The sequence below is a fragment of the Phalacrocorax carbo genome, chromosome 3 (genome assembly GCF_963921805.1).
Source record: "Phalacrocorax carbo chromosome 3, bPhaCar2.1, whole genome shotgun sequence".
Classification (NCBI taxonomy): Eukaryota; Metazoa; Chordata; class Aves; order Suliformes; family Phalacrocoracidae; genus Phalacrocorax; species Phalacrocorax carbo.
In genome coordinates, this window is record NC_087515.1 from 66,709,706 (window position 1) to 66,734,563 (window position 24,858).

General features: G+C 42.5%; 1 protein-coding gene and 1 long non-coding RNA gene across 4 annotated transcripts; one reads left to right on the forward strand and one right to left on the reverse strand.

Moving 5' to 3' along the window:
- Positions 1-2,193: 2,193 nt before the first annotated feature.
- Positions 2,194-15,407, reverse strand: TBPL1 (TATA-box binding protein like 1). Of its 2 annotated transcripts, none has more exons than XM_064447244.1 (7): positions 15,211-15,407; positions 8,576-8,762; positions 7,862-7,944; positions 6,886-6,949; positions 5,079-5,182; positions 4,884-4,978; positions 2,194-2,714 (listed from the first exon to the last, which is right to left on the reverse strand). In XM_064447244.1, the coding sequence occupies exons 2-7, from the start codon at positions 8,708-8,710 to the stop codon at positions 2,644-2,646; spliced, it is 552 nt and encodes a 183-aa protein (XP_064303314.1). In that variant the 5' UTR covers positions 8,711-8,762; positions 15,211-15,407; the 3' UTR covers positions 2,194-2,643. The 2 variants fall into 2 exon arrangements, with proteins under 2 accessions (XP_064303314.1, XP_064303315.1); XM_064447245.1 differs by lacking the exon at positions 15,211-15,407 and adding an exon at positions 14,594-15,143.
- Positions 15,402-19,456, forward strand: LOC135312592 (uncharacterized). Of its 2 annotated transcripts, none has more exons than XR_010372199.1 (2): positions 15,402-18,080; positions 18,706-19,456. It is a non-coding gene; the product is annotated as an uncharacterized LOC135312592 (long non-coding RNA). The 2 variants fall into 2 exon arrangements; XR_010372200.1 differs by having other exon boundaries at positions 15,402-17,548.
- Positions 19,457-24,858: the final 5,402 nt, after the last annotated feature.

Consider the following 24,858-nt stretch of genomic DNA (forward strand, 5'->3'; position numbering starts at 1 on the left):
AGGCTAAATTTAATCCAAGGCACCACTCCCCACACTGGAGGCGCGAGCTAGCATGCTGGGGCACGCTGTCTGGCCTAGGATCCGCATCGTGACTGCAGGAGTTGATAGCGAGAGCCTAGGAAGAGGCTGCGTGGCTCGGCAAAGAAAAGACAAACTCGTGAAGATGGGGAAGGGGCGTGTGTGTATACGCATGCATGTTGAAATGAGCAGCAGCAAGGCTTATCGCAGACCGAGGCAGGGACCTACTGGTTTAGAGCAGCTACAGGAAATAGAGTGATACCCCCGCGCACAAGCCTACACTGCCAAATGCCCTTCAGCATCAGAGGTTTTAAAACATATTCGTCGCAAACGGTTTGAGGCTCCTTTGGAGCTAGGAGGATGGGTGAGCACACATTTCAAGAAATCTTTCATCTGCTATTATTCTCTTTCTCAACACTACCTGCAAGTTTAGTAGTGTGCTTTTCAGCTCCCTTACGGATTCAAACCGTGAGCATGGGTCTAAGCAGCACTTCAAAAGAAACAGTTCCCATTTTAATACATTGCAGCTTATAATTACCTTTCATTTTTGTTCTCACAGGCAGATTTCATGCTACGTGACAGGGCTAACAAAAAAGCAAAACGTTCTTCCTTCTCCGTAGATAAATTTAGGAGACACATATGCTTGATAAAAGCTCCAGAATTTCACTGGTAGCTCTCAAGAGCTTTGTAATTTGATCCAAAAAGAAAAAGAGGCAAGCCTAATCTAAGACAGCTATTGTCGTTATAATGGCCAAATCCTCGTTCATCAGTTCAGGACTGCACTTTGCTCCTAGAAAACCCATTACAATTTTGCTCATTGTTCAAATACCTTCTTCTTTTTTAAACTGTAATAACAATACACTAGTGTTCCCTAATGGTGGTTTGTCCATTGCTCTCTGTGACTTTTCACAAAATCCTCATTAGTGTCTGGAGTGCTGAGGTCCACATTATCTTCTATACAAACCAGAAAGCTTGCATATAGCAGGCATCCCTTGCTCTGCTCTTTATCATGAATCCCGGGACTGCTGAACTCAACTTAGTAATTTCATGGTTATAAGTCCTCTCTTTCCTACCTACACTGAGCTTAAAAGACGTTTTATGAATATACCACTTAAGGCTCATGGCAAATCGTTGCTTCTCTTTCTTCTGAAGAGTTCGGTTGAGCATTTCCCATACTATTCCTTCCTTTCCATAATTTCTGCAAGAAGTCACTACGGACAGCCCCAACTTCTATACCATCCCCTCAGACAGGTTAAGTACATTATGCTAGGCATTCGCTTCTTCAGGATATTCATCCACCCTTCTTTCACACCTGTGGCTATCTGGTACAGTAACAACTCATGGTTTACTATTTTTAGCACCCACTAAGACTGTATATTACCTGCAGCGCACAATGGTAGTGTCACACTTCTCTTCAGTGAGATAGGGAAAAAAGACATACATACATTTATACATATTTATTGTATCTTTTTAAAAGTAGCATTTGCAGTTACTTTTAAGCATTCACCTCTCTTCTGCTTCAAATGTGCACTTATTCAGAGAAACATCTACTGGCTTCCAAGTCCAAGATTAATACCAATAATAATACATGCCAGAACCAAGCTTCATCGCTTGTTGGCAGCTCCTGTCATGAAAATAGTATACAGTAAGAAGAGTGTAGAAAAGGTCTGCATTAATCATTCGGCAATAAGCTGGGGATGAATTAGCATGACCATACCATCTTCTCGAGCTGAAGCACAGCACTGCTTTCCTGAAAACCGAAGCTCACACAGTAACTTTTCTCCTTTTGCATCCAGTAGGTGGACAAGGCAGTTGGTTTTTCTACAGTAGCTTCTTTAGTTGGTAAGATTTCCTCATCATCTACGGGAAAACACTTGCCATAGACCTTTATATTTAGAAATGTCTTCTCTTCGTGTAACAGCAAGAAAATACTTGAAGTCTGGCATGTACTTAAGAGAACTGGGAACAAACCAAATTTCATCCTCCGATAAACATACGTAACTACTATAGATTTCAGTCTAACCCACGCACAAAGTTTTACACATACTACAAATAGAAACAGAAGGTATCAGCAAAAGACTATTCTTACATTGTTTCAAATTAATTGGCAACTATACAGTTTTAATTGTAATAGAAAAAGGGAAAGGAATATAACAGAACAGGTATGAAGAGAAATATTTTCCAAACTTTTATTTGTGCACATTCATAAGGTGAAAAAGATAAGTTTTACAGCTTCTTTGGTGCCCAATATTCAGCATACAAAAATGTAAAAGACTATTCACAAATAAAACACAAGCTCAAACTAAAAAAAAAAAATGTTTTAAAGGTAGTGCACATCGTGACAGCTTTGCTTATGAATACACAGAAATTACTGCAAAAATAAATAGAATGTCTTTTTAAAAGCAGCAATTTCATATCTTGTAAACTTCCGTTTTTACAATACAGCACTGTAAGAGTAAAATCCAAAAGAACTGGAGTTTATACTGTGGCCATGAGCAAGTACGAGAGTCTGTATTCCTCTACTACGGTTGGTCCAGTTTTTCTTTTTGCTTTTAGTCCAATGTGCAGCAGTCTTTAAAGGTGCTTGGTTAGGGAACCTAACCATCAAGTGGTGAATTATAAAATTTATTTCCTGCTTTCAAACACGAATGGGTAAATCTGTTCCACAGCACTGGCAACAGCCTTTACGTTTGGCCCTGAGACACATTAAAAAAAAGAAAAAAGCAGTAGGAAGAGAAAAATCAGGGAGTCAGAAATTAAACCAACAATAGTATCTTTAAAATAACCTTAATATTTTTAGCTACCACAACTTTATACTGCAGACAAAAATAATTTCTCCCCCATTTCTCCCAACTTAAGGAGGTGTTCCTCTGATCACTTTTACTTACAAGAAGAGACTCTCGAATGAAATCTGCAAGATGTTCTACACTGGTCAATGGCTAGACTACAAATAATACTATTATTTAATTTCCTAACAACCTGGGTGCTTTTTGATTTACTGGCTTAAACAGTCAGCCCAGAGAAGAAGGCAGAGGCTGAGTGGCAGAGGTAAAAGAAATACTTATGCTAATTTTCTAGGAATTTCTATTACTCAAAGCCTAGCCACTGTCATCTTTTCCTTTAAAAACCTACAAACAAGAACCACTGCTAAATAATGCTGGGTTTAACCCAAGTATGTTTTGAGCAAGATTATTTTATGCTTGAAAATTACAGATTATTACTTTCTAGTCTGGATTTTGCAGATGGCTCCACCATTGATCTCAGGACAAAACCTGCAATCCAGGGAACTCTTATTGTCTCAGGATGAAGCATCTGAAGGTTATCTAACATGATCTACGAGCATTTGGGGAAAGAAAAGGAAGAATGAACTAGCGATGCCTTCTAATGGTACTAGACCATTTTATGCCATGAATATTATAAATAAGCGAGCAGTAACATACCAGAAGAAATTCACTCTGGATAAAAGTTTGGTGATGCAGATAAATGAGAATAGCAAATTATCACATGCTTTGATGCCTGTGTACTCTGGGAGCTCAGTTAGGTTGAAAAGTAATTTAAAACATTTTTAGGACAAGAAATGTAAGTGTAAGACTGCGGACATTTCTTCTTCCCTAGAAGAAAGGCCTAGACAAAACCGACAGAGGTCTGAGATATTTCAAACTCACTGTAACAAGTAAATGAGAAGGAAGAAAAACGCTGGTGTTTACCATATTTGCTTTTATACTTGAAAGGACAATTCTGGAAATATGAAAGTGATTTTGTCCCATATATGGAGAAATAATAATATTACAGAAAGGCTAAATCTCATTAGGAGGCTGACAAGACACACTGAGAGCTTTTTATTACTGCAGTGATACTCAAGCTTCTTATTTATTTTAGTTTCTAGCTTTTGCTAGACCAGTTGCTCTGTTCAGAACATATACTGTAATCCTGAAATACTTTTTAGCTCTGTATTTTCAGATTACCGAATCTGATGGAGTTTGTCTTCTTTAAGAAACATTTCTCCCAGTACCGTGTGAGAAAGGTTCCCCATAAAGCGTAGGTATTTGTTGAGGAATTAAGATGTGAAAATAAAAATCCCTACCCAACTTCTGATACCAGCACCTGAGCTCTAACAGCCACAAGACAGAATTCCTGCTGAAGTGATAGGTTTTGGTTCTGTACCATTTTAATAGGTATTATCTAAAAAACTGACTTCTCGTATCTGGAAACATGGGGTGGACACCTCACAAGAAAACATAATATAGAATGAAAAACAAAAATAAGGAAGAGAAAGGAAAAAAACATGGCATGGCATCTCCAAGATCTGGGACAATCACGTCTCTGATCACATGGGAAAAATCACTGATGCCTGTGATTCAGATGGTGGTTCCCTCTCAGTTGAGCTTTAACAGAAGAGAACACAACTCTGAAGAACTGCAAATATTGGTCAACTTCAGTTACGACAAAATGCTACGCTATCCTATATGTTTCCATAAATCTCCAGTTTGGAAACACGTATTGATGAAAGGGATGTTAATGCTACATGCAGTGTAGTTTACAGCACTATGAAGATGAAAAAAATAAGGAAGAAAATTCAAATGTTGACATAAACAATAAACACCTGCATTCTCAAGTCCTGTCTCACTTTTGTTTTTATAAAAACCAGACTGTATATTCAAAGTAATTTTTGCATCTACCAATAACAACATATTCTCTACAACTCTTCTGGCATTTTCACTCAAAAACAAACCAGGCATTAGCACTGGAAAATGAGATCCCTTCAGCATCTTTTGACAGTTTTAAATGTCTTCCTTCCTAAACCTACCGGTTCAAAAGTTAAATATTCCCAACAAGTTAAATATTTATTTTTGACATCAAAATACCTGTAACTGTGATACTGCCTGTGGAAAAAATCTGTAAGGTAGCTCTGAGAGTTTTTATTCTGTAACACACGGCAGGATGAAGTTCCGGTTCATAACTAGAAAACAAAATAAAATGTAAAGAAGATAGATCTAGAGCTGAAAAAGAAAAACTTAAGAAATATACCAAGACTATAATTGTTTAAAATCCTACCGTACCTCGCATGAGGTCTGTTATTCTTCGTAAATTCTGGCAATCTGATCTCAAAGGGCATGTTGCACACTGCTAAAACATTCACAACTTTAAAATCTGTGAAAATTACCTTTTCAAAAAAGAGGGGAAAAAGAGGCATTAGAAATCCAGTTTACAGCGAGGCAGATTCATGTACTGCAAAAAACCAGAATACTAATTAGAATATTTTGATGTGATTTCAGTACTAAACCTTGGAATTGATGTATTTCAGACAGGAATCTAAACAGTATTAATGGGCTCAAATCGCTTACATTATCCTTCCCTGGTACAGTAGCTGTTGAACTAGATACTTCAGAGTTGTATTATAAGGTTATAGTAGCTTAAGAACGAGACATGAAACCAACTCATATTGCTGTACTAAACACCTCCAAACTGAAAATAAACTATATTAAATAGCTTATGGAACACCAAAATAAATAGAGAAAAAGCTTAAATTTCATTGTTACATGAATTGTATGCAATTTGGAAATGTCTTTAATGCCCTGTTGCTATACACCATTTTCATTAAAGCTAAGAGTAAGAAAAAAGGTGAAAATTGGTTTGCTTCAAATCTCAAGTGGCCAGTATGGCAAGCTGGTTTTCTACTCTGTTACTTTCTGAAACCCAGCTCCAACTACTGGCTTTCAGTTATTCTTTACCACAGCCGTTTTAGAGGACAATAAAATGGCCAACAGACAATTCCTAAACAAACAAATGCACTGCTGAGAAGTCAGTGAGGCCAATATCACTGGAGAAACTTTTATTTTCTGAGGTTGCCTAAACTTAAAATGACCATTCCTCAGTCAAAACTTTTTAGAAGCAACTTATCTGTACGAAAGGTCAACTGTCAATTTACTCTTCAAATTATATTCCACTCAAACTGCATTTCATTATAAAACGCGGTGCGTCCACCCTGGAAGCACTGTTTACCTCGCTGATTCAATGTTCCATTCCAACTCTCAGAGGCGGGGTCTAACGTATGCATTTGTAACAGTAAGAGTGTCCAATTTCTGCTTGGGTCTGATGCAGCGTTGCCAGGATAGCCTTTCACCACTGCCTTTACGTACTACAATCAAAGGGAGCCTCTCCCTGCCAAAGGACAGCCACTGAGTTTATTTAATTGCCTGTCCGTAAACTGAAACTGTGGGTAAACAGTGCAACTGACTACCAGGAAGTTTTCCAGTATTATCAACATGTCATTTTAAGTCATGCACGTTGCTGTTTTTCAACCTTTACTATGAAATGCAAGTGGTGTTTTTGACTGGTAATGGTAACCCAAACCCAGAAAAAAGAGGGGTTTCATGTCCTAAGTATTCTCTTTGGTTTATTTCCCACTATGCAACCTGATCACGTAGAAGCACTTCCCCCCCCTTAAAGAGGCTCAAACTTGCCCTTAACAAGATGGACAAATATCTGCTATTCCATCAGAAATGAGGGAAAATTATGATCAAATGACAGCTAGGTTTATAGTCTTCAGCACTTCTTCCAAATAAATCTTTCAAGATACTGTAAATTCTATCCAAGAAACATCTGTGGGTGGTTCATTTATTAAGCAAATTTTGTTGTTCATTAGCCAGTGAAGAAGCACTACTCTGAGCTGCCAAATGAAACTCAAATCTGCAAAATAAACCAGTTTCTCTTTAACTAGCATCTGGAAAACGTATGCTGACACAAAAGGGGCATCTGAGTGAAAACATGCTTACTGCAGAACTGTCATGCTCCCTTAGTTTCCTTTATTTCTACAAAATGGACTACCAGCACTGAGTCATACAAGTCCTCTTTCATTAGAATTACCTGAAAACCTAGTTTCTGTAGACTACGAGCTAATCGTCTGGCACCAAATTTAGCTTCTTCTTCACTATAAAGAAGAAAGAAAAGAATCTAGCATTAGCAGACATGGAGTATTTATTTGTGAGCACACATACCACAATAGCTACTCAGCTACAAAATGAACGGGAAATTATTTAATGAATGAACCATGATCAAAAGGACAGCCTTAATTTTATCCTACTGTACGTATCACATTTTAACTATCTAGATATTCAAATGGAGTTGTTTATGCGTTGTTTGAATAATATCTTGGCACTCGGTCCAGCTGAAGTTGAAGATGTATTTTGATCATACATGATACTAAATACTCTTAAGAGACAAATATGATCACGGGTAATCTGGAGTTAACATCCTGAACAATCATCTTCCATTTTGAACAGAGACCATATACAGAAAGTATGCATATGTATTATTGTACCTTAACCTTACTCCACAATGCAGACATATCTTAAAGGAATTCAGCTGTTAAGAGTTTAGCAAGTCTCACATGTATCTGAACTGAGAGTTTGCTTCTGCTTCTTTTCCAGTCCCTCAACACTGTATAACTTGATTAAATTCACGTGGGTTTTCATGAAACAGTAAGAGATATCCCTCAGAAAAGGTCATCCCTTCCCAAGTTTCAAGTTCTGGCTAAAAACATAGACTTCTTAAAGAGTTCTGAAATGAAATCTTTATGATTTTCTTCATCAAGTAGTTTTCCCTGCTGCTGTCCCAGAAGGCTGAACTGGTGTTGCTTAAGATTTCAACTCAGTCTGAGGCAGACACTTCACATAGAAAAGTTCCTCCCAAATACATAAGTTTGGCAAGGATCTATGTGTGATGCAGTGTGAGTGATCTTAACAGTGGCAAGTACTGTCTCTTGCCATCTTCTTCATTTACAACATTATATTTTAAAATACACAAGAATTTACAACTACAGAAAGAATCTTCATGAACTCACCTTGTGGCTCCTGTGCAAATAACTTTTCCTGAGGACCAAATTGTTGCTGTAATCCTAGGTTTCCTAAGCTTCATTAGTACTTTCTAAAAAGAAAAATAGAAGTGAAAGAATTGGGAATTAGTGGGAGTTCAATTTCAAACGGGGGGGAAGGGGGGGGAGGAAGGAATCAACTCTTAGACAAATCAACTGTTACACCAATAATACTTTATTTTTTATAGCCTTGAACCATTCCTTCATCTCTTTCAGTAACTAAAAAAAAATCAGCTCCTGAGAAGAGCAAAAGAAGTATGGAATATCTCAGCCACTGATTCAGTGTTCACAAAACAGATTAAAGGAAGGTATTTTCCTCCAAATAAAAAGCTGAAAGCCAGGAGCATTGTGCTAATTTTTTTCTTATTATAGTGACTCCTATATTGCTGACTCCTTATCAGGATATATTTTCTTGACAAAACCATCTATGTTATTACCCTGAGGTGTAACAGGTCTCATCACATACCTTATACGCAATATTCACCTCTCTAGCTGCAGTCAGTATCCACCCCCTGCCCACACTGTACATTTAGCGTATGACAAACTAAATGCCTATCAAGAACAGAAATACAGAAATAAAACTATGTTTTCCTCCATCCACCATACACAGATATCAGCCAAAATATGTTTAGCTTAAGGAACATTCATAAAAAACAGATAATTGAGGTATGTTGAATTTCTTACCCCAACATCACGCTTGTATATCACATTTGCTCCCTCTAATGCGATCTTTCTCAAGTTTAAATGACATCTTGTTCTAAAAACACACACTACATTTGTGATTAAAATGTCCAATGCAACATCACTGTCCGCATCCATTGGGGTGATTTACAACTCAGTTCTCCCACCAGCTCACCATGAAGATCACATCCTGAGAAAGGAAAATGATAAAGTTAAACATACCAGTAGAAAATTGCCTATTAACGCCCTTGCATACATCCGTCCCTTAAAACGAGACAAGAAGTAGAAGTGACTATGCTCTGACTCATTTAAGGTAACTGCACGTACGGAGGGATGTGTGTATGCATCCTGTACGCTAGAAAATAAGAGGTTACTTGTCTAAAGCCATGTTGCCAGTCTTCACAGAAATAAAGTGTATATACATACATACATATATATGTAAAAAATATTTAAACTTGTCAGTTAAATATGTTACAACTCTCACCCACTAAGTTAGGATACAGTAAAGATTACTGAAACTTTTTCCATAGCTCCAGTGGATAATCTTTCCTCAGCTCATCTGAGGATGTCACTAGACACCTCAGGAAAATGCACTTCTCTTACTGCTGAAGTTGATAATTCTGAACAGCTTGACATTTGTGTTGGAACGGGTGAGCCTGCTGAATACCTTTGAACTAACATGGGTTACACAAACTGCAGCCTGTAGACAGCCTGCTACCACAGCCTTCCCAATCTCAGCCAGCGCTCTTGGCCTACCTCTCCCAATACAATAGCATCACGTGAGCTATACCAAATGTCCCGGTGGCAGCAACAGCCTGGGCTGAGCTGCAGTGGCTTCTCACCCCCTTCTGCACTGCCCACAGGAACCGCACAGAATTAATGTATTGTATGTGCAGAGTAAGACTGAGTGTTTCTGAGGAAAAGCATGACTAAGTGTGAAGGCACAGGACAGCCGCCCAGTGCATGCACAGCAAACTTAAGGCAGCCAAGAAGTGCCCAGTCTGCCTGTGCACACTGAAGGTGACACTCCTAACACGTATCTCAACCGGGGGAGAAGGATGGGCTACCGCTCGGCCCAGCCCGAGACTGCCCGACACCTCTTCTCTAAGCATACCAAAGCCAAGACAGCGGACAGCTCTAATAAATCTCATGTGAAGTATTTGGGGAGAGGGGTAAAAGGGAAAAGCATTGCTGTATAGTGAAAAGGACTTACATAAAAATACTGTAGTTCATTAAGGGATTTTTCATTGCAGAGGAATGTAAAAATCTTAAGTTTTGCTAGAGGACAAGTAGCTTAAGTAGAGCATAGCCTAAGAGAGAGAGGCTTATATTCATATATTAGACCAAGATATTATCTTTACCTATTAGTCTAAAATTTTAGTTCATTCAATTTCATTCAAAATGAACACAACAGAAAGTGAACAGCAAAATCAAAGAAAAATAGTCAGCTATAGGAAATGCTTTATATGCTCATTGCCATGGAAGAAGCAGGAAGCTATGCATCAAGAACAACAATATACGTATCAGACTCTAATGCATTTCTATCACTTTAAATGTTTCAGCCTTACGTTCTGTATCAGAAATCTTCAAGATACAAGTTAACATTACAATCAGTATTTTCATCTGACTACAACTTCCTAATCATCATGCCATAGATTCTAATTGAGAACGCACTCAAGGTGCATCTTTGACTACAACTCACTGATAATACAGAAGTAATAAACTACAAGGCAGATGCGCATAATGTATTGGGTCAACTGCTGTGATGGTTGCTGCTTCCACTGTACCGCTTGTTCCCGGCTGAAAGAATTATTCTGAAATTGTTGGCTTTTCCAATGTAAGACAAGGCAAGACAGGTGATAACACAAAAAAAGAGATGAAGAAACAGCAAGAGAAAAACCAGAAAAAGTAAAGGCTATGTGTGGGGGTTGGGGGGAAAGCAGGCAAAGAAGAAGAGAACAAACAGTAACTCATTAGTATTCCTGGATCCCTTTTTTTTTTTTTTTTTTTGGTAATTCTAAATGAAAAATTATATGAATCCTCAAAGTTAGAAGTGACTTATCCCATCTGGTTTTGATGGACTACTACAGATTGGGTTAGCAATTTATGGCACCAGATCCAAAGATAGCACATGTACAGATTTTGAATGGCATGCAGGCAGGGCCAGCACAGAGCAAGGAGCTGGAACCCATGGTATCTTCAGAAAGGCATTTGTTTTCCACTCTGGCTCCAACTCCTGGCTCTCGCCGAGTTCACTTACTGGAACACAGGAATGACTGCCATATAAGAAAACAAGATATCCCCAATCAGAGTGGCTCCCAATTATCAGCAAGTTTCTGCTGGCATCCTCAATTTCTACATTCTGGAATAATAACACCGTCATGCGTAACACCCCTGCTAACCTCTCAGCAAACCATAATCCTGTACGATAATGTCCCCATAAAACTCTGATGGCTTGTCTTAAACAGATCCGGGGAGAAAAGACACGTGCTCATTCAGGACAAAGGAAAAAGTCTTCGAAAGAGAGGACAGTTACAATGCAAAAGGAAAAGATCTATCATTAAAGGGGGATCTACAGAGCATTAACATGCTGTGGAGCTGTCAGTAAGGATGCTTTCAGCAGTTGTAGTGTATCTTGGTTAGAAGTACAATCTACTTGCATAGACTTTAATGAGAGAAATTACAGAACATTACAGTAATGTGCCCCCATTTTCATTAGCCATGTTCTGAAAGTTCAAGACAACAGATATTTAGGGAGGAGCTTTTTAATCTGAAATTTAATTTGAGCTGCAGCTAATATTCTAGACCATGTTTTGTGACAATCAGTTAAAAAGGGACATAATCCGTTGTAGCAGCAGTATCTGAATAAAGTGTAAAAATACTGGAAACTGCCTTTATTCTACATTAACAGAAGCACTTCACTGTTAAACTTTTCACTCAAATACTGAGCATTTCAAATATTAATTACCAAATTTTTTTATTTGCTGCTGCCAAGTACTACCCACGTTCCTTGAGAACCTGAATCTAAGTTTCAACAATTCTGACTATACCCATTCCCATTTGGTGTACAAATACAATGTTAACCTCTTCCAAGTAATGGTTTAGAAATATTGGGTAAACCAAAATGTTTCTAGACTTGGATACTTCTATCCAAGCAGTGCGTGAGCACAACCTGTTACAACCTCTGCCTTAAGCGTTCATTCTAATGCCTCACACTGTACTGACAAGAAAGAAAAAAAATCTGGAGAAAAGGTGTCCTGCTACCTTTCTTTGGGATGTCTCAAAGAAATCTGAATTCATAGGAACCATGTGAACAGAAGCAAGCTAAACATAAAAAAAAAAAACTAATAAAAAAGGTACAACAACATTATCTTTAAAAAATTACAAAGAGAGAAAGGAAGAGAGAGAGGGAAAGAGTGCAAAAAAGGAAGACCGAGAGGGAGAAAGGACGATTGAGAGGGCAAGGTGGGGGAGAGAGAGATAAGGAGGGGAGAGGAAGGACCAGGGAGAGAGTGAGAGAAAGGACCAGGGAGTGAAAAGGAAGAGAGAGAGCGAGAGCAGTTGTTCTTACTTATACTATCTCCAGTAGCACGACTAGCTGGAATACAGGAGGTCTAAGCAACATCCTCTTTCCCAGTTTTCTCATCTTGTGTGCAGCTGATACATACTACCATACCCCTGCTGTGCAGCTCTGACCTGTCCCCATCTTCAAAATGGGGAAAATAATGCTCCCATGCTTTTACAAAGATTTTGAGATCAAGCAACAGCCTTACATATAAACCTGTTACCATCCCATATTAATGCCATTACACTTGCAGAACAGAGAGACTGAGTAGAAACCAAACATCTGGTTCATTCCAGTTCTAGACTTGCAAACACCTAAGTTGATTTTATTGAACTCAGCTTAGGCTTTGTTGATTAGTTCTGCTCGAAGTTGTTCTCATTTGAACATTAAAATTTTAGCAGCTTAAATCTCATTTCCAAAATTACGTTTTGCCAGTTAATGCTAATTTAGTAATAGGCTAAAATTGAAAATAAAATCATTTACTTGTCTATACGTGCAGCATTTCTTTTAAATTGTGTACTTCATTCAGCTTTCTCCAGCGCAAGAACCTAGCCAACTTTGATTTTGTGTTCTGTTGCACCAGAGTAACACAATATCCTGACACAGAAAAAAAGCTTAAATACATCTCTCTAAAGGTTTGTATTATTTTAATTTGTCAAGGAAATAGTAAAAGTTTGTTCTTTCTTTTCAATGTAGATTTCAGGGATACCTCTGGAATATTATGCTAAGAAGAAAAAAAGAGAAAGGAAGAAAAAGTAAATAGGTAAAGAATGATAATGAACATAAAAATAAAACCAACAAAAGCTAACTCAGGGATATTTGACACTGTAAAGTAACATATTCTACACTGAAACTAAAGAAACTTCCCAGAATAAGAAATACTTCGGAGGAAGGAATGAGCACTCAAGTTCTTAAACAAAGCATTACCCATACATCCCCAGTTAGGACCACGGCCACACTATTTTAGGTACTATATAAACACACATGAAGACAAACACCCTGCACTGAAATCTTACAATCTAAAAAAAGCCAGTGCTGTCTGTCTTCAAAAAGTTCCAAACCAAACCAACCACACCATCATCATCAAAGAGAGAGGAAAGGCACTTGGGATGGGGGTATATAAACAAAGTATTATTTTAAGCTTTTGGCTACCTTTGATCCAAGAATCTCAGAGCTATAAAAGTAGACGGGGGGTATCTAACAATGGTTACGTTAATGTCAGAACAGTTTAACAAACACCTTTTTCACCAGCAGCCTAAGTATAAGCAACTTCTACCGGTTATTTTTAATCTTGCTCCAAAGCAGGTCACCCACTGACTGACCCCATAAAGAGTTCCAACAGCCCAGCTGAAGGGATTGCTGACACTTCTGCGCCAGTAGGCATTCATCTAACTATTGCTTGAAAACCATTTTTTAAGTAGTAGCAGGAATTTCTATATGAGGTTTCCATATGAGAACAGAGAACGCTTAAAATTAAGCCCTGCTGGAACGGGGACAGAGTCGAGTACATCCTTCCACTGAAGGTGCATTTTTTTTAAGATTTGTGTTCAATCCCTCAGGAAACGGGTCCATATGAAACGCTGGAGGTGACAGATCTCTGAAATCTTTTGAATTCTCAGATATGATACGGTCCACTGGTAGGTGGATGACTCCCCAGAACCAAGAGCAACATAGCTACTACTGTCTGTACAGAAAAACCTCTGATCTAAGCAACTTTCTTAGTTACAGACACGGAGCTAGAGAGGTGCATTTTTACTTTCTCCCTGCTCCACAGGCAAGTTAAATTGTCCCTAAAGCAAAAGGCCTTCCTGAAGCTAATATTTCACCTTCTGAGATTTGCACAGTCATGACTGTTTCCTACAGAAATGAAACAAATGTATTTTGGAGAAGGAGAAGATTTCCAAATATGCATAAAACCAGTATCAAAGTAGGAACTTGTCCAATTAGACTAACAAACAGAATGACGATGCCGGCTATGCCATAAGCAAGTAGGACACAAACGCCCAATCCTGCTGTCAAATCTCTTGGATAAGCCTACTGCATCCCCACAGACCTGGGGTCTTTCAACACAAATCCAGTTGCGGGAATAAAGCCAAACAGCGTACAGAACAACATCGGGAAGCGCATTCTTAAATAATTAATAACAGGCCATTTTCCTCAAGTCTTTATCGTCAAAAAGATCCAGTCATAGTCAAAGCAAGAATCACTTGCATCCAATTTAGTGCCACCTCTTTCTCATAAGATCCAGCTACCGTCGAGCGCCAGGCATTCAGAACAATCCTTTAGGTCTTTATGATAGGTGGAAGATGGTCATAAGTATGGTAAAAATCTGAACCAACAGGTTAGGGCGGCCACTCCACCTTGATAAAACATTGCAAGAAAAATCCGTTTTGCCGTTACAAAATACGTTAAGACGGTGGGTAAGCCTCTCACCCCTCTCCCAGCCAAACGTTTACCATTTGCGCGTCCCGGGTGAGGAAACAGAAGCGCTCTTCCTATGCGCGCACCCGGGGGTCCCGCTCAAAGCCCGACACGCACCACTGCCACAACGCTCAGGTGAACAGATTATTGGGGGTTTCTTGCCCCCACCCCCACCCCCCAAACACTCTCCGAAGCTCCCGGGGACGACAGAGGGGGAACAAAGCGCGGGCGAGGGGCGGCCTGGCCACGGCGGGCCCCGTTCCCAGCAGCGGCCGTCGCTGGTGCGAACCCGCCAGGGCCTGGTCCGCTATTTCGGGACCCCGAGGGCAGGGCGGCCGGCGCCCCTCGGGGACGCCTCCCCGGCTGCCGGGGAAGGGGCCGTTTCCCCGGGAGGAGGCTCGGCCCCCCCCTTCCCTCCCGTCCCTGACACGGCGGCCCCGGCCACGCACCGCCCGCCCCGGGGGAGGGGGGAACGGCCGCCTCGGCAGCGGCGGGGAGCGGGGCAGGCCCCGGGAAGGGGCGGGCGCGGTGAGGGGACACGAGGGGGCAGGTCCCGCCGGGCCGGGTCCCCCGAGGCGGCGGCGGTGGCGAGGAGGAGGAGGAAGAGGAAGAGGAGGAGGAGCGCGGCCCGCCGGCGGGCGGCAACCGTTACCGTGCGGGCAGTCGGTCTGTCGGAGCGGGCGGGAGCGGGCGGTGGCGGGGTGGCGGTGGCTAGGCGCCCCGCCGCTGGCCCCCGGCGGCGGTCCGGGTCCTGGGCCCACTCCCCGCGACAATAAACATCCCCCAGCGCCGCGGGCATAGACGCGGCGCCGGCTAGAGCGGCCACCGGAAGTCACAGTAGCAGGAGGGGAGGAAAGGGGGCTGCGCTAGCAGCGCACTTCCGCTTTCGTCTGCTGTCCCCTGAGGCGTGGCGGGCTGAGGGCGGTGGCGCCGGCGGGTGGTGTTGGTCACCCCGGGCCGCCCTGCCGCCGGCTGGTCGGGCAGTTACCGTGCCAGCCTTGCTTCCCGGCCCTGGGGCCCGGTGGCGGCGGTGTGGGCGCTCCCTGGGCGCCTGAGGCCCGGCGAGGCGAGGCGGGGCCTCGTCCTCCGCCGCCCCCGCCGCGAAAGGCCCCTGAGGAGCCGGAGCCCCCTGGTGATTCCGGTCCTTCTGATGACTTTTTTTTCCCGGCTGAGCAGCGCGGGGCTCGCCGTGGGCCACTCTGCAAGGCCTTGCCGCCGGCAGGCCCCGGTGCCACGGCGGCCTTTGGCCAACCGGCAGGGGCTCGACCGCAGACGCCTTCTCAGGGGTAACACCTCAGCCAGCAAACCGGCAGGTTTAGCTACAGAAAAGTAGAACCCGTGTAATTTTCTTCAGTGAAGGAGATTAGAGAAGTTATTCAGGAGTTAGTGTTTTGCATCATTTATGAAGCAGAACTGTGCCTTTCCAGTCTATTCTGATGCAACTGGCTCTGCCTTGGTCTGTCCAACACATGGCAGCTTTATAGAGGAAAGAGCATCCCTGCAGTGGGCAACATGTGGTTTGTGGGTGAGATGATGTGAGCGTTCATGGCACTTACTGGTGTTCCTGTGAGGCTGCTTGCCCTCAGACCCCTTCAGCTTGCTACATGCGCCTTGGTTGCTGGCTTGGTGGCCCTGTGCACACTTTGACTGAACTGAGCAGTCAGCAGTGCTCTTGACGCAGCCATCGTTAGTTAGGACTAACAGCAACAACGTGCTGCTGCTACTGCCGCTTCATATATGCGTGTTGCTGTGTGGCAGGATTCTGGTCACAGCCTCTTGTCTTAAAAATGCTTCATAAAGACTTTTTTTTTAATCTAAAGCAATGTTGTTTAGTGCTCAAGAGGTAATCCACAGCAGTAAATTCTGGTGCCTTGGTGTGTGAGCAGACTACGGGCCCCAAGTGAAACAAATATATGAGCAGGAGACTGAGAAGCCTTGAATATTTCCAAGTCCCTTGAGGGCTTTGCGGCCCTCCACATTTTTTTGTGGTTTTAATGTTAAAGTGACTAAAGAAAGACTGCTGCTTTGCACTCTTCCAACATGCAGCTTGTTTAATCTTTGCAAAGTGGGCATGTGGCACATGCTTTGGGAAGAGATGGGAGGGGACACTGGTGGCTGGGATGGCAGTGGTTGTCTCTGTCTAGGACAGTCCTCCAAATCTGGCACTGTCCCACCTATGCTGTCTGCAGGGAGTCAAGCCTGTGATGAACTGCCTTTCAGCTATGCTTACATTTTCTCTTGGAAGAGCTGTTTGCTGTGCTTCACTTGGGAACCCACGAACAAATGAATGTGGCTGTGGTGTGGCCAATTAAGGACCCAGCACCCAGATTGAAGAATGAAATAAAGTTGTCAGGTCGACTTTAGGTTTATAAAGACACATCAGTCTTTATATGAAAAGTATGTGTAAATATATTTATATGTGTGTAGTGCAAAGTATTCACTGGATTGACAATTTTTTGAAACTGCGGTTCTGTAGTTATGTGCTTTCCGCATCTGGCGTGATAGCAGAATAGCTTTGATGAGGAGAGGGGGAACAGTATTAAATTTAAATTTTGAAGTCTTCTGAGTTGGGGTGTTTTCCGCAGCTAGATTCAGTGTAATCCTTGAAATTCGTTACCAGGTTCACTTGTCAAGACTAATTATTTCAGATTCTCACTTCAAATCGGCTGCGAGCACGCCAGTGACAGTATTGCTTGTTAATGCGGGTTTTGTTTCCCTCCCAGCAGGCTGCCTTCCCGGCGGCGTGCGGCAGCGCTGCCACCCTGCGGCTTCTTACAGAAACGGATCCACCGCTTCTCGGTGAAGATGGTCAAGCGAGGCGAGCTTTTAGGATCAAGGATTCTGAATTTAGAGCAGCTGTTACCACAGTTCCAGTAACTCTGCACGGGATCTCCAGCATTTTTGTGGAGTGCCTCAAGGCTGTTTTAATTCTTTACGGGCTTCAGCCCAAAGGCTCTCTGAGTCACTGCAGTTAACGCTGCCAACGTGGGGTAGGTTGTTGTGATGTCTTCTCCCTGTCTTCTTTAGAGGTTCTGTATAGCTGTATCGCACAGATGCTGATTTTTTTTTTCTGAATAGCTGATTGCATAGGCAAGTTAGGAAGAAAAGCTTTATACACCCTGATTTTGCTTGAATTCTGACTGAGCATCTGTTTTTTTAGCATACTCATAAAGGTCTACATAAAGCCAACATAAAATGTCTTCAAGCAAATGCACACCCGTTGCCTATCTCCACGTGCTTGCTTTTTTCAGGCTATAACTTTTTCTAGCAGGAGTTCCACAGAAATATGCAGTCGTTACTGGACATAAGATCCTTTTTTTTACTGATGAAGAGGTGAACCCTTAGCATTTCAAAGTTTTGGCTGCTTTCTCAGCCTGAGCTTTTCCCGTTTAAACTAGGACGTGTTCTGAAGATTGCATCTTTAAATATATATTTGGAAAATGTGCGAATGTATGCCAGTAGCAGTGATCACATTAACATGGAATGCAAATAAGGTGATTGGACACCTACCGAATTCGGCATGTAAGTTCATCAGTTGTGCGTGCAATTGCATTCCACACCTACATGTTACAAAACTGGTTATCCTGTCCTCCTGTTCTCCCCCGTCCTGGTCTCCATCCCTCCATGCAACTCTTACATTGTCTCTGTAGCTTCCTCCACGAGTATGGCTGAGATGCTAAGGATTTCCCACCTGCAGTAACTGTGTCCTCACCTGCCTCCTGCTGTTGCTTGTTCTGACTTACCAGATGCTGCAGTAACATCAAACAGGGAAGGCACAGAGGCCATTTCTGAACACTGTCGCTTCCTTACTATGTGATGTCATTTTCCTATGCCTTTGTTTCTGAATCCCTTGTTTGGGAAGTAAAAGAGGAGATGGAGGTGTGGGGAGGCTGTTTCCTCTGCTTGGATGTTCTACAGCGTGGAATCGTGGGCTGCTTGGGACCATCCATACTAGTGCAGGAAAAAGAAGGATAACCAAACTTCAGGACACTGCATGTATTTCTGTTCTGTAGTTACAGCAGTGAGAGTGAATGAAGATACAACTTCATTCTGTTGTTAATCAGCTGTAACTGCAGGTTTCTGTAAAAAAAATGACTTGTCAAACTGAAGCAAATTCTTTGTTATCAGGATTTTTCTATTTTTACAGGAGTACTTTTCAATCAGAGAAGATCCAGTGCAAGGTAGGCTGTGGGAAAGTGTAGGAGGGAGAGAAGAAAGCTGGATAGCCCCTTGAGGCAGCCCACAGTGAAGGCAAGATGAAGAGTTTTATACAGCTGCATCTTAAGTACCGTGGGCTCTGTGCAGAAGACTATAATGAAGTATTTGTGTTTGAAGAGGAGGTACCTGGGAGCAACCTGTATCTCACACGTTCGATAGAAACGGCATTGCGTGGAATGGTCGTCAGCTACACACATATCATCCTGCAGGTTAATTATGAGACATCTCCCAAGCTGGCAGCCAGCAGGGAACAAGCTTAAACCTGTGGCAGGAGATCAGTTAGGGAGGGAATCCTTTGCTCCAGGGCTTAGTTTGTCAGGTGAAACTGTAAACTGAACTGTGCCTTCTCACACTTCTCTGATGATGTTACAGTACGAGAACTCACGCCAGCACTGTTTAAGTGTTACCTCCCTGCCGTAAGTGGCACTTAAACCAGCTCCACAATATTAAAACTTTCTGTTTAATTTTACAATATATATTATTCAATATTTTGTATTTATATTCAAATTATAGATACTATATAATACGTAAATATTTATGCCATATTTTTGTTTAGTGTATATATATTACATAGTGTGTATCTATATATTGTTTAATATATATAGCTAGATATACTATGTAATATAAGCATATGAAGAAAACAGCAGTGAAGTACCCCAAAATAAAAGTCAAATGATTGGGGTGAGGTTTTCCTTTAGCAAACTTTACAATAATTCAATATGTATCTGTAGTTCCAGCCTCTACAACTACACCGTATTTACAGACTACACATACCGACCCTTGCTGGCAGTAATAGAGAAACGTGGTGAAAGTAGTGGAATCAGAAGACTGAGTGTGAGAAAAGTTTATGGGAAGATAGTAACGTTGGCTCCTCAGCAGCATCCCTGGTGCTCTAGTATTAATATATATTTAGTTATGACCTCATAAAATAGGGTCCCCACTAAGAATTTTTGGCCCATAAAAGAAGATAGCAGGTTGACCTAGAAAACAAGTGAGAAGAGCACGAGGCTGGGGTGAGACAGAGGCATCAAGTACCTTTATTGCTCTAGCTTGTAAGGCTGCAGTGGCACCAATAAATAATACAGGGCCAAGGCTTATTTTTCAGAGTGCTTAGTTGTTAGCAGGATCCTTGGCACACCTTTGGCCTGTCTGACTAATTTTCTCCCAGAAAGCGTCCAAGCACAGTTTGGGAATAGCGTGTGCCAGGGACTGTTCTCACCCTTTGGTGAGAGTGGAATAAAACACAGGTATGTGTGGATGTGCCCCTGGCCACAGCACTGGTTGTTGGAGCCAGTGAACGGTCCATAGCCTGTTTTATCTATACTAGCAAGTGTAGCTATAGATACACAGGCTGAGAGGAAGGATCCTTCCCTGCACCCTTCTCACTCCTATCTTTGTACTGAATTTGAAGAGCAAAGATCCCTGGTGATTTCAGCGTGCCTAGGAGAACAGCACGTAAGTTTGTGCACCAGAAGAGCTGGCGACCTTAAGCCTGTACCAGTCTGACCCAGTCTGACATGTGAACTCTCAGCCATCCAGCTGTCAGCTCTGTGCCTCTTTTTCTTCCCATGTGTATAATGATAGTGACCTCCTACAGAAAACCATTAGATCATGAGATGATGGCAAATGCTCCAAGGTAACTGCCGTCTTCTGTTTAATTGCTGCATTGACTCTGAGGTGCCAGCAGTATAGAAGTCCCTGTGTAAGAACAAAAGAACATGTTATCGGTGTGGAAGGACAGCTCCTGTTGTGGTCAGCTTGGCCATCAAAAAACATCGCAAGAACCGGGATGCTGAAGCAAGAGGCCGCGCTGACACTGGGATTGCTTGTCGTGCATGATGGGCTTTGCCTCCTCCCTGACAGGGGAGGGAAGTGCCGCTGCAGCAGCCTGGGAAGCTATCCAGCGGGACAGTTATCTGTGTGAGCGCATCCCTGGGAACTCTCGCTGCCTGTGCCCACTCCTCCTCCCCTTGCTGCTGCCGCACAGGGTTTCGCAGATGTTCCTCCCAGAGGAGGCAGCTGCAGCTCTCAACCTCCCAGTTTCCATCTCCCTGGTGGTCTGGCTCCACCCGGCTGTGGTGATGGAGCTGCTGATAGTTCCTCCCTTTCCCAGCCCATCCTTTCATAAGGACTGAGCAGTAGGAGTCAGAGGAATTATCCTATACTTTTTTCCCCCCTTTCCTCTTCTGTCCTGCTGTGTAGCTGTACTCTTCCCTTTTTTCCCCTAGTGAGTCTGATCCCTGTTTCTTAAACAGCATGTAAACAACCAAGAGAAAACTTGAGTATGTAGATAATCTGTATTTACAGTTAGATACAGTCTTACAGTTTACACAGCAGCCTGAGATGTAAATAAGGGATAGGGTGTTTCTCCTTCCTTGAGGAAAATGGCCTCTTAGAATTTAAAGTGAAGGAAGGATTTGCACTGGGTTTTATTCTGCTTTTGTTATGATCTTTTCATTTCCTTGAAGGAAGGTTAGTATCTCTCCGCTCCCCATAGCGAGGACGGTGTAGCTGCGTGAACGCATGCGCATGAGCTTGAAAACGCATTTCATCTGTTTACAAGTTTCAGTTTAAGGGCAAAACCCTAAGGCAAGAAAATGCGTCATCTCAGGACTGTTGTGACCCTAGGGTACGTCCACACCGCGTTTGGGAAATGTGATGACTGCATGCCTAGGCCTACTCAAAGTTGTATTTATACAGCTAGCTCAGCTACACCAGTGTCTGAAGTGAACTGAAGAACAGTCAGTTACTTGCAGAGCTTTGCTGGGTTCGGAGCCTGCCGGCACCAGTCCTCACAAAGGTTTTTTCCCATCATGTTTTTTCCCCCAACGTGTTTTTTTTTCCCATCGCTCCTGGAGTGTAAGTTTTAGGTCAGACCCATGACATCTCAGGGTTGGAGAAATTCACCAAGCCGTAACACACCAGTAGCTTTGCAGCACTAGAGACAAAAAAAGCCATTATTCCTGGTTGTGCCACTTCCCATACATAAAGCACACTGGGCTGAAGAGCATGAAGCAGTCCGTGGCTGCATAATGAGCACAAAGTTGTATCTACCCTGTGGGTTTGCACTTGGCAGCACAGCCTTAATACTGGAATAGTCAGTGCTACAGGGCTAGCAATGGACAGGGACAGTCTGAATCGCTGGCTGTTGGGAGGCATTCTGTATGGAGGTTTTTCTAGGTGTGTGTACATTTATATATGGAAATTATGGAATGCTCTTGTTTGCTGTCACAAGTTTAAATTTCATTGAAACAGAATTTCATTTGAATGTAATTGAAATTTCTTTTGAAAACCTGCCCCTTTTGGGAGACTATGAGAGATAATCTACATTCAGATATCCAGACAGAAATTAGAAATACCCTGCACTTTTATCGCATTATGCCCTCCACTTGTACGCCAGTTATATGTGAGTTTTGTTCGCTTTTAGACAGCTCATTGCCTGCAATTACCTCATGTCTTCTGCATGTTTAATTTTCTTGTTACTACAAATAATAACGAATGGCAATGGTGTTTCAGGAAAGATTACCTTCTGAAAAAAGATATGCGATTCATGTACAGGGGAGCATGTTTTTCCAGGCAGAAGCAACTGTGGGGTTACCAATACGAATGCTTCCAACAAAAGCTGTGCGTGTGATCCTGTTGTTATATCCGCGATTCAAACCCGCTTCCCTACAGAAGAAGCCACACAGATTTCCCATGGGAATTTCAACCTTGGAGGCACTTTAAAAAAATGAGCTACCTAGCATATGTTCTCCTTGTGCACCTTGCAGTCTGGGGGCGCGGCCATCACCTTGGCCTCGCTGCCTCAGACAAGTGCCCAGGAGGACAAGGCATTGTGCAGGTGTCTGCAAAGTGGCTTTCTTGCTATGCTGATGTTTCAGGCTAGCGGATTTCCTTCCCATTGAGAGGATAAGATAAGCCTAAAATGTATTTTCTGTAAGGGATGGAAAAATGCTTGCTCCTAAAGACCCTACGGACTGTGAAAACTGCTGCTAAGCAGTACAACACGAGCACCAAACCCAAGTGCCCGAGCACTGAGTGCAGCTCTGCAAATAAAGGGTTTTTCTAGTCTCTAGCTGAACTGAAAAATGGTCGTGAAGTAGATGGGTGGAACTGGGTTTCCTTCCAAAAAAAAACCAGTATTAAAATCAGATGGGACTAATCTATTTTTAGAGAATTCTTATCTTAAGGCACATAGGTCCATAAGCAGGTTTCCTATGAACGTGTACCCTGTGGTTTAAGCAGCTTTTGAAGCTTCATCTACAGCTGCTGCTCTGCTCTGTATGCTCTGGTATCTGATAAGGGCTGAGTTCATGCTGAAACCTTTCCTTTTGCTGCAGAATTTATAGATTTTTTTTTCTTTTCTCTACTCAGCTGCCTGTTTGAAAAAAAAAAAAAAAAAAGAAAAACCAAAACTGTAGCACTTTAGTTATCTTTGAGACCTCTGTCAAATTCAGTTGAAATCAGGCAATGAGTTCAAACATTATTAGGAGGGAATGTATACAGACACTCATGCAGCTGCATCTACATCCATGTAGATACAGAAAGATAAATCAAGTCAGCTTTGTCTCCATATGGAGAAGGGGTATAACTGTATTTCAGTAAATATTAAAATGCATCACTTTGTACAGAAAAAGCGAAAGAGCGAAGAAAATATTTTCTTTAAAATCATTGACACCAATATTTCAACCGGTTCCCTTTTTTCCATTAGCACACTGCCGAGTTCCTTTCAAAATCATCAATCGCGTCAGTCAGACTAAACATACATTTTCAGTTTGCAAATACTTTTTCTGTAAAATTGCACTCAGCCAAGGGGAAGAATGATTTCACTGATTGTTCTCCTGAGATACATGGTAGGACTCTTAATTCATCTAAGAAACTTGGGCGGTTGAAGCCAACGGCCCGTACTGTCAGGGCTGTACCCTTACACGAGGAGTCAGTAGACCAAGGGCTCCCAGCCACATAATACCACCTCTGGAAAAATATGTTCGTTGTCTTCAAAATGGAGATAAAGCCACTGATTGTGTTACGGTTGGAGTAATGCCGTTATTTACCTTTCTGCGTACTGCTGTTGCTTTTGTTTATTGCTTGTAGCTTTTTGCCTTTCTGTTTGTTGCTGAACTGTTGCCCAGAGGCAAGGACTGAGGAAGGTGAGGACGCTTGCGGAACAGCTTAATCCCCAAGAGGCTCGCAATCTAGACTGCTAGATAAAGTGAACAACAGCACGAGAAATAACGGTGTCTACAGCCTCCTCTTACCGTTCTGCTTACATTGCAGCTTTTGGCGCGCAGTTATGGCCATGTTCCTCACGTTTTACGGGGGACTATTGCGTTTCTCCCCTCTCTTTCTCCACGCTGTGTTTCAGGGGGCAAATGAAGAGTGAACACAGCTAGCTCAAAAGGGCGGGAAGGAGGCTGACTGCAAGGAGAAAGCATTGCAAAGCAGGGGGGCAAAGAAGCCAGTGTGAGAATATTCAGAATTTAACTCTTAATTTTACGCGCAGCTCAGATGCTTGTGGATTTCTGCTTTCTAGAAGGAAAAGAGCACCTTGGCTGTGACTCTTGAGCAGCATTAGTAGGGATTTAAGTCAAGATTTTGAGTGCTTAAATCTGATGCTTAATTTCAATCCAGTGAGTAAATTCAGTGGTTCAAATTGTATTTATGCGTTTGCTGTATCAGTCATTTGCACGTAGCTTAAGGTCGGAGGGCTCTGTTCTGTCTCCCTTTAAGAGAACAGCAATTCCCACTGAATTTCCCGAAGCCTGCGCTGAAGAGCTCCGCTCTTTCAGCTGCGCTTACCAGAGTTGCTCTTCTCTTCAGCGAGAGCTCTGGCTGGTCAAGGTGATGCGTTTAGCAGTAAAGTCAGTCCAGCCCCACTCACGACAGTGGAGTTGCAGGCCGCTTTTAATTGTGCAGGATGGAGATAAAGCTGTGAAAAAGTGAAATTAAACAGCCCACCCCTTCAAAACCATCAGGACGATACGGCAGGCCCCGGCCCTCTCCCTAATGAGGGCCGAAGATGGTTGCGCAGCCCCCGGCTCACAGCGAGCTGCTTTAATTAAACCGAGCCCACGCATGAACC

What these genes read in the sequence shown, in the direction of transcription:
- TBPL1 (XM_064447244.1), bottom strand. Translation starts at nt 8,710, where the DNA reads ATGGATGCGGACAGTGATGTTGCATTGGACATTTTAATCACAAATGTA. An exon ending in TACAGAAACTAGGTTTTCAG is followed by an intron (nt 5,183 to 6,885) that starts GTAATTCTAATG and finishes TTTTTTGAAAAG; the next exon opens with GTAATTTTCACAGATTTTAA. An exon ending in AGGCAGTATCACAGTTACAG is followed by an intron (nt 2,715 to 4,883) that starts GTATTTTGATGT and finishes AATGTGTCTCAG; the next exon opens with GGCCAAACGTAAAGGCTGTT.